Source organism: Carlito syrichta, unplaced genomic scaffold (assembly GCF_000164805.1).
Source record: "Carlito syrichta isolate Samal-C Ts95f unplaced genomic scaffold, Tarsius_syrichta-2.0.1 Scaffold117987, whole genome shotgun sequence".
Lineage (NCBI taxonomy): Eukaryota > Metazoa > Chordata > Mammalia > Primates > Tarsiidae > Carlito > Carlito syrichta.
In genome coordinates, this window is record NW_007062083.1 from 15569 (window position 1) to 25153 (window position 9585).

Below are 9585 nucleotides of genomic sequence, written 5' to 3' on the forward strand. Positions count from 1 at the left end.
GTGAGACTCCAACTCAAAAAAAAAAAAAAAAAAGAAAGAAAAAAATACCCATATGGATAAAGAACAAAGGGAGAGATCTAGCCATGAGTATCGAGATTCCGGGTACCAGTTATGTCTAAAACTGTAGTCAAAAGTCAGACACAACCAGACTTCAGGGAGCCAGTTAGGAGTTGACAAAGGGATGCCAACAGGATAACAGAAGCCAGAGACTCGTGGCAGTCAAATAACCTGAAATGTTAGCCACCACCATGACTTCAAAATAATCTGAGGCCTAGACCCAAGTGATTCTGATTTTTTTTTTTTTTTTTGAGTTGGAGTCTCACTCCGACACCCAGGCATGCTCACAGCTACCCCAGTGTCAACCTGCCGGGCTCCAGCTATCCTTGAGCCTCAGCCTTCCAAGTAGCCGGAACTACAGGTGCGCACTACTACGCCCAGCTAATTTATTTTTTAAATTCATTGTAGAGATGAGGTCTTACCAAGTTGCCCGGGCTGGTCTCGAACCTACGGGCTCAGACAATCCGCTCACCTCGGCCTCCCTAAGTGCTGGGATGACAGGCTGAGCCACCAAGCCCAGTCCTGATTCTGTGATTAAAAGACATCGGGACAATATCCAGGTGGCAATGCACAGTAGGCAAAAATCATGAACTTGATAGAGGAAACGGAATTTGTAGGTGATCTGAGAAACATCTATATACAGAGGCATGTAGAAACCATGTTACGAGTGAACTCTCACCCCACCCCAGGAAAGGGTAAGCAGACAAGCAAGCAAGAGAATCAGCAAAAGCTCTGGGGACATTTGCAGGTTCCAGTGAGAAACTGAGTGACACGCAGGAAGGTCTGAAGCAAAACAGGCAATGGAGGTAAAAAGTGCTAACGCAAAATGGAGGAGGTTCATGGGAAAGGAACTCAGGGTGCAATCCAGGAATCCTGCCCCGATGAGAGTTTCAGGACAGGAGACAAGGCCTGATCTGAAAAGCATTAAGACTTCACTCATCCTTTAAAAGACTGTCGACCAGGCGCAGTGGCTCACACCTGTAATCCCAGCACTTTGGAAGGCTGAGGTGAGAGGATTGCCTGAGCCCACGGGTTCCAGACCAGCCTGGACAACTTGGTGAGACCTCATCTCTACAAGAAATAAAAAAATTAACTGGATGTGGTAGTGCACACCTACAGTTCCAGCTACTTGGAAGGCTGAGGCAGAAGGATCACTTGAGCCCAGCAGGTCGAGGCTGCGGTGGCAGTAAACATGACACTGCACTCCAGCCTGGGTGACAGAGTGAGAATCTGTCTCAAAATATAAAAAGACTGTTAAGACCTGGCCAGGCCTGCCTATAAATCCAAATTTGAGCACACAGCCCAGCTTCTCATGTTTGGACTTTTGGCCCCTGGTCCAGTCTAAGGCTTTCAGTCCCCATTGGGACAAGAATTCAAAGGAGACCCAGCTCTGTTTCTTGGTTCTGAGCGACAGAAACAGCAGGTTAAGGCTGAGTGCAAGAGGAACATGTGACGAGCTTCTAGATGTGACGAGCTTCTAGATGTCATGGTAGTCAGCTCTAGGTTCCTTTTCAGAGTGGCAGGATGGTACTGGGGCAGAGGCGTAAGAGGTTGAGACTGCCTGACCTCCCCTGGAGGAGAATGGATATCCCAAGGTCTCAAATCTAGAGGATCAGTCACTGGCTTGTGCCTAGCTGTGTCATCTTCCCTAAATGTCTCTGAACTGTCCTTCCATGTAGCACCCCCGATATTACTGAAGCCCTGGGACGATCCCAGACCTAATGTGTTCCTCTGAAGGGTAGAGAGGCGAGGCAAGCCTTCACTTGGCTCCCAACTTTGTGCCTTGTACTAATTCAGCAAATATTTGATCACTTAAGTGCCAGGCACAGGGTGAGGTGCTAAGGTAAAAGTTTTGAGAGCGAATGTGTTAGGAGACATTTCCTGAAGATTTTATTTCCAGTGGAGAAACTAAAAGTGGCTGTGGTGATGGGGACATTCCTCCATCCTCCTGACTCACTCCAGGGGAGCCCCTATGCACTGCTGCCCCCGAATTGCTCTGCCAAAGTTACTAGCTGCGCTGAGACACTGCAGAGGACCAGGAGGGTGGCAGCTCTGGGCTCCTGCTTCTACACTCAAGCACCCTGTCTCTCACACCAGGACTCCGCTGCGTGGGCTGGGGGGCCAGGGATAAGGTTGCTGAGACTACTGCCTGAATCCAGGTCAAGACCAGAAGGAAGCAAGTAGGGCACCCAGGGAAAGTCAGGCAAAGTGGAAGGAGGCACTGGCCTGAACCTGAGAGCAAGTGCGTGAGTTGGAGTTCTGCTCTGCTGCCCAGGCTGTTGTGCAGTGGCACAATCACAGCTCATGGCAGCCTTGACCTTCTGGGCTCAGGCAAGCCTCCCACCTCAGCTTCCCGAGTAGCTGGGACTACAGGTACATGCCATGGCACCTGGCTAATCTTTACATTTTTCTAAGAGACAAGACCCCACCTGCCTGCCCCAGCCCCGATCAGTACCAAGAGCAGCTCTGGGCCGCTCCCCGCCCCCCCCACCAGACCACTCCGTCAGCACAGGGCCTTGCAGGCTTTCCACCCCCACCGCGCCATGGGCTTGCTGCTCTCCAGCGCCCTGTTCCTCCTCTGCAGAGCCCAGTCTGCATGTCCAAGCAGGTGGACAGGGACTTGACCCTGGATCTGGGAAGGGGCATTTAGAGCATGTCTTGCAGCTGGGGAGAACTGGGTAGGAAGACCCTGGCACTTAAGGTCATGGGGGCTAGGAGTCAGGCTCACTGAGCTCTTCCAGCTTCTAAAATGTCATTTCCCAGCCTCAGGACAGAACCTATCAGGCTAATTCCCTGAACCTCTATCCTAAGCTTTTGGCTGGGCTGCCTACATCTTTGCTGGAATTCCCTTGCCAGCCCAGTCTTGTGGCTTGTTCTAGCCAGCAAAGGACAGTCATTCATTAAATGCATGGAACAGCTCAGTGGGTGGAGCTGGTAAGGACCACCACCCTTTCCCCTGTGGCTTCTCTAGTGCAGTAAGGTTACCCGGCCATGGTCTCAGCGCATGCTCATCTACCAAAAGCCAGGGTGCAGGCTGGGAAAAGCCAACAGGGGTGAGCACAGTTGGAAGACCAGCAAGGCTCTCAGCTCCAGCAAGCAAGCCTCGAAGCTCTGGTGAGATTTCTGCAGCCTAGACGCCAGTGCAGTGTGGACTTGTGGCTCGGCGTATGTCCAGAAACGGCACAACAACAATCTCGCCCCTTCCACAATCTGGGTTTCTCCCATTACTTCCTCTTCCTTCTTCCTGAAGACCCCCTATTTTTGGTACGTAACTTTGACACACACTCTCGCTAGGCGAGACCCAGGAGTACTGACGCACAGTCGAGTGACTGTGCCCACTGCTGGGAAGGGCTAGACTGCCTCATTGTATACAACAATAGCAGCTGTGTGTGGCCGCTGCTGTTCTCTGAAAGAGCTGGAATATTTCTGATGCCACTTTCTGAATGGGCTCTGAAGTCAGGAACAATTTCAGGCCACAGAGACCATGGGTAAGTGGCCCCGTCACCCAACAGGGCTGCAATTTGGATTCTGAGGACACACCCTCCTGCTGCCTCTGGGAAGACCGACTGATGCTGTTGTAGGTGATGCAAAGGTTCGGTGTCTCTGCTCGGCACTGCACCAGCTAGTCCTGTGTCCCTGGACATGTCCCTGGCTCCTAGCATGCCCTGAAGCCCTGGCACCCAGTACTCCCAGCTGTGGCCACCCAGTGCTGCTCTGGGGCCTTGCCGCAGGGACACCACGGTCTTGGGAGAAGCTGCCAATTCTGCTACAGACAAGCTTTATTGATTTACCCCTTGGCCCCAGGCCAAGTATCTCCAAGCTCTCACTTCCCCCAGCAATGCCCCAAACAGCCGAACACATGTTGCAGGGGCTCCCAGACTGGCTTACCTCTGACGGGGCCCAGCACCCGGTGGCTGACCTTTTGGGTGCTGGCGCCCAGGCCTGGCAGCCCTGCAGGCCGACTGCCATGAAAAGGAGCGCTGGGGGAGCTTTTCATCAGTGGAGAGTTCTGCTGGCTGCTGCTGCTACCACCAGCACTCGTGCCAGTGCTAAAGCTGCGTGCTCGGCTCAAGGTGTTTTCAGAGCAGGAAACGGGCAATATACTGCAAAGAAGCAGATGCCAGTCAGCTCTGGCCTGGAAGGCTGTGTCCCAGGCTCTCCCTGGGGTCTCAGCCTCAGTGAAGCTTCATCCCGGGGCAGAGAGGCAGAGGGACCCCTTCTGAAGGGGCGTGAAGAACTCATGTCACAGATGTAGGTCTGGTCGGGGCACGCCAGGTTGCCTCAGGGCCACCCTCAGCAGCCTGTCTCCCAGTGAGCGCCCCCCACTGCCTGGGTGTCGGCCCGAGTGAGCGCACTCCAGTCACCAGCACCACTGGAAGCCGCAGCCTGCCCCACTCCCACCAGTATGATGTTGGGCAGGGCTCAGGGCAAGAGGGAAGAGGAACTGTGCTCAAGAAGTGAGCTCACCTTTCCACTTTTGCTTTGCCCTGAAACGGTCCCATGGGACACTTCTGGGAGGAGGGGAGCCCCACAGGGCCCCTAGCACTCTGAGCACAAGAGCCCGCCCCACTCTCCTGCCCTTGCTCCCTTCCGCCCTGCGGGTCTTACTTGCGGCTTCTGGGTGGAGTCCGAGAGCCCCTCTTCTTGCCAAAACCCACACTCAGGGTGCCACTCAGGCCTCGGCTGTTGCGAACATGCCTCAGCATCCAGGCCCGCAGGTTGGTGAGGCTGCTGTGCTCCGACAGCACGATTCGGGGCCACGGGTTACATTCTGCCATGTCCAGAGCCGCGATGGCCATGGCCCGTCCCACCTGGGGGGAGTCCAGTTTGGCTTAGCTCTTGGTCCTCCAACCCAGGCTGCCATGTGGGATGGGACACCCAGCAGAGTGGATGGGAAGGAGGGCTGACCCCTAGCTTGCTCAGGGGATTCCCCACCCTTGGGCTGAGCTGGATTGAGCGGTGATCCCTAAACCACTGCCCATCTTGGGGCCCTCAGTCATTATGAGCAGGGGCAGGTGTGCTTTCTGGCTGGCACCACAAAGAACTTATGTATCCTAGAATAACGGGCAGCATTGAGACCACTGTCGTGGGCGTGTCTGAGCCCAGGAGTGAGTAAACCCCAGAGAATAGGAAGACAAGCTTAGAGGCAAAGACTTTGTCTCAGAGATGCCAGGGCATCCACTGTGGTGTGGGGTCAGACACAGTGCCTGTAGTTCAAGACCATCAGAGCCGGACTCATGCTCCTGTTAGCTGAGGAGAATGACCTCCTGTGAGAGGGCCGCGGGGGTGAGTGTCTCTTCAGAGGACCCTCGGGTCAGGAAGCAGGAGCGAGGCCTCTGCCAACTCCAGCCCGTGCACGCCTACCTGCTCAAACAGTTCCACTGTGTATCTGGATGGGAAGGCTGGAGGGGGAGGGGGGCTGGCACGCCCGTTGTCGTGGCAGGCAGCAGGGATGCTGTTCACTGAGCGTCCGGTGTTATAGTTGCATTCAAGTGTGTAGCTATGACACAGAGACCTTCATCAGTGTCCTGCTTGGACAGGTATCAGGACAGAACCACAAGGGACAGCTCGGCTGGCCTAAGGAGGTAATTACTTGGAAAAAGTGAATGCAAATAGGAACTGCTAATAACTCCAGCAACTGGCATCTAACCTTGGCACTACACCGTGTATCCAGAAGACCCCCTGAAGCAGTCTTAGACGAAAAACAATAATGCTAACTGTAAGGTTCTCTTTTTTCGAGTCAGGGTCTCGCTCTGTCACCCAGGCTGAAGTGCAGTGGCAGTCACGGAGCACTGCAGCCTCGACCTCCTGGGCTCTGGCGATCCTTCTGCCGCAGTCTCCCAAGTAGCTGAGGCTATAGGTGTGCCCTGCCACATCCAGCTAGTTCTTTGGATTTTTTGTAGAGACAAGATCTCACTGTGTTGCCCAGGTTGGGCTTGAACTTCTGAGCTCAAGCAAAAATCACTAAAGCCATTTCCATACGCGGACCCTCCCACCTTGGCCTCCCAAAGTGCTGAGATTACAGGTGTGAACCGCCAAGCCCAGCCAAGGCTCTCTTTCAAGAAGACTCGGGCAGTCCTTTGCCTCTCGAAACGCCCTGGTCTGGGAATTGTTTTCCTTGGAGAAGTCATTTCAACAACTGCCATTTCCCACCCAACCTGTGGATTATCCCTGAGGCTTTGTAGATGGCAACACGGCCGCTTCCCTCTTTCGACTGGCCATCCCTGCGGTCACGGGCGTACATGTTCTTCTCTGAGAAGTTGCAGCTCTGGAAGTCGAAGTGGGCTGAGTTCAAGGAGATGAGCTTTGGGTACAGCATGTTCTCCACCTGTTTGGTTAGAAGCAGCCAACTCAGAGGAGAGATGGAGAGAAAGGGCCAAGGGGCGAGGAAGATGTGGCAAGCAGGGGCTGTGTGACGCGGTGCACAGTGGATGCCAGCATAACCATGAGCAGTAATCAGTGCTGCTCGAATTCTCCCAGCATGGCATCATTTAAAGGTGTGGGAAGCAATTCTATCTTCCTTTTTTTTTTTGAGTCGTCGTCTCACACTGAGGCCCAGGCCAGAGTGCAGTGAGACACTCACGGCCACCACAGCAACCTGCTGGACTTAGGCAATCCTTTCTTCTTAACCTTCCAGTAACTGGAACTACAGGTGTGCGCCACCATGCCTGTTTTTTTTTTTTTTTTTTTTTTTTTTTTTGTAGAGACGAGGTCTCACCAAGTTATCCAGACTGGTCTCAAACCCGTGGGCTCAGACAATCCTCTCACCTCAGTCTCCCAAAGTGCTGGGATTATAGGCATGAGCCACTGCACCTGGCCCAATTCTATCTTCTTTTTAAGCTCTTAATTTAAAGCTCTCAGTTTCTCTCTTCTGGATTCCTAATTTCTAGCAAAGACAATGCAGACAGCTTTATCCTCACTAAAAGTCATGATTAAAGGCTGAGACTCAGGCCTCAGTGCCATCTCTTCCTGGCCCTTCAAGGATCGCTGGAGGTAGTCTGCACAGGCCTTCCTGCCAGAAAGCTACCTGGCTGTCTAGCCCTTCTCTCTTAACCTGCACTACCTCCCACACTCAGTAACACTCTCAGGATTCCTACCTGGGTGCTCTCATCACTAAAGCTGTTTCCGTACATGAAGCAGCCCCTTTTAGAAGCATGCCCATGCAGGTCCACGTAGTACGCGACGCCACTCTCCCTGGGGGGAATGGTGTCAGGGGCTGGCTCGTCAGGCTCAGCAGATGGCTGGGGCAGAATCCAGACACTGCCGGACTTCTGTTCTGCTGGCTCCGCCTGGGCCCAGACCTCAGGGCTCTCCCCGCTGGATGCGTGCCCAAGGTGAGCTTCGTTCTGGAGATTGTTGGCCCTCTCAAGGTCAGACAGAAGAGCGTCAGGAGGGGGGCGGGGACTCTGGGAGCCCAGACGAGAGTGCACATGGTGGTAGAGCAGCACGGCTTTGGCCCCATAGATGGCCGGGTGCAGGACAGCATCAGGCCTCAGGTACTGGCGGTTCAGGTTCACCCCTCGCGAGTCCGTGCTGCAGGAAAGCCAGGCCTGAGGCAGGGACTGGAGGACTGGGCCAATAGGGGAGGCCCTCGAGCAGAGAAGAGGGCGCCTGAGGGAAACTCACTAATCGGTGGCAGCCATGTCAGGAAGGAGACTCGGAGACAGGCCCCCTCCCTCACCTCCTGTCACTGCCACTGCAGAAACCTAAGGGTGGCTTCCCCCCCCAGAGGGGCCTGCCATCACCATAGCTTTGCTCCTTTCTGGGGTGCCAGTAGCCCTCACACCTTCTTGGGTCACTGGAGGGCAAGTCGGGCTCGCCCGTGTTGGGGTGCAGGAGGACTGAGCACGCAGGAGACGCTGGAAGGCTGACAGCGTTTCACTGAGAAGCAGCACATGAGGGGATGGGGGTGGGCCCAGTACAGACAGGCTGAGGCCACTTACCGGTAGTGTCCCCGGACCACGCCATCGGGGTTCAACATGGGAATCAGCTTAAAGACAAAGAGGCGACGTAGAGTTTGGGCCCGGGGGTCATCAGGTCGAAGGATGAAGTCCAGAAAACCATTGAAGACAAAGCTAGAGGGAGTCTCCCCAGGGTGCACCCTGCTGCTTAAGAAGAATATCTGGGGTGCAGAGGAGAAGAGACGTTCAGTCGGCTGCCCTGTGTTCCCCTCTGACAGTCACGGGGGCTGGTGTGGATGAGGCAGGCAGCCCCTGCATTTCCAGCTGGCTGGGTCTGCAAGGGGACCAGGTGCCATCACCCTCACCACAGGCTGCGGGCTGAGGCTGTGTCCAAGATGCCTAGTGGTAACTTGGCCTCACGTTCTCGACTGTCAGAAGTTAAGAAGGGCCAGGCTGTTCCCTTTATGCTACGTCCACTCACCCTCTTGCCCGTGAAGCGGAATGGTCGTGGAGTGCTGGTGTCAGGAAATAGCTGCCCTAGACGAGGCTCTCTGTCTTCTCGAAGTCCATGGCAGGAAGTGACTGTGAGCAGATCCACACGGAGTCCGTCCAGAGAGTAGCACAGGAGCTCCCGGTGGTAGTAGATGGTGTCCAGGGGGCTGCAGGGATAAACATCTTTAAGCCAGAAGTCCCTCAGTTACCAGCAAGAGGTGGGCCCTGTGGCCAGTCTGGCATTTGCAACACATGGCCTTGCGCCCTAGCCCTTGGGGCCTTAGAATCCCGCACAATGTGAACTGCAGCTGAGGACTTGGGCGGGTCTGTGTTGCCAGAATGAGAGTCCAGGAGATGCACTTTCTGTTCTTCCCCAATTGGTGGCTCCCAGGCACAGATGACGTTGCAGAGGGACAGATGAAAAAGGTGTGCTGAGCTGGGCGTGGTGTCTCAGCCCGTCATCCCAGCACTTTGGGAGGCTGAGATGAGTGGTTGCCTGAGCTCATGGGTTCGACCGGGCAACTTGGCGAGACCTCGTCTCTACAATCAATCAAAAATTAGCCAGGCGTGGTGGCATGCACCTGTAGTTCCAGTTACTTGGAAGGCTGAGGCAGAAGGATTGCCGGAGCCCAGCAAGTCAATGCTAGGGTGGCTGTGAGTGTGCCACTGCACTCCAGCCTGAACAACAGAATGAGACTCTGACTCAAAAAAAAAGTGTGCTGAGCAAGCGTGGTGACAGGTGCCTGCAGCTACTTGGAAGGCTGAGGTGGAAGGATCGCCTGAGGCCAGCAGGTGGAGGCTGCAGTGGCTGGGAGTGTGTCACTGCAGTCCAGGCTAGGCAACAGAGTGAGACTCTGACAAAAAAAAATAAAAAACCAAAAAAACCCCCAAGGTGTGCTGACCTATGGCAGTGCTGGTGAGATTCTGTAGAGCGGCTGGGAGGTGGGGCAGTAGAAGGTCTGAGTTGGGCAGGTGGCAGCACGCCAAGACTGTGGTCACACAGAAACGTGGTTTGAGAGGTGCCGAGTCCCGCCTGTGCCCTCTTTGCGGAGGAAAGCCTGACGGTGTGGTGCTTCAGGCCTCTTGGGGCACGTTCAGAGGTGCTGTCTGAGGCAGCCCCGTGTGGCAGGAGTAA

General features: G+C 54.8%; 1 protein-coding gene across 1 annotated transcript in view; it reads right to left on the reverse strand.

Annotated features, from left to right (window-relative positions):
• The window catches only part of AGBL5 (ATP/GTP binding protein like 5), a 16479-nt gene that overhangs the window by 5956 nt on the left and 938 nt on the right, over positions 1 to 9585 (reverse strand). Inside the window, exons 3-10 of the mRNA XM_021707447.1 lie at positions 9353 to 9385; positions 8440 to 8617; positions 8001 to 8179; positions 7155 to 7590; positions 6216 to 6385; positions 5422 to 5557; positions 4666 to 4868; positions 3946 to 4160 (exon numbers count right to left, since the gene is read on the reverse strand). Of these exons, the coding sequence (XP_021563122.1) occupies positions 3946 to 4160; positions 4666 to 4868; positions 5422 to 5557; positions 6216 to 6385; positions 7155 to 7590; positions 8001 to 8179; positions 8440 to 8617; positions 9353 to 9385 (1550 nt within the window). The remainder of the gene's footprint in view (positions 1 to 3945; positions 4161 to 4665; positions 4869 to 5421; positions 5558 to 6215; positions 6386 to 7154; positions 7591 to 8000; positions 8180 to 8439; positions 8618 to 9352; positions 9386 to 9585) is intronic.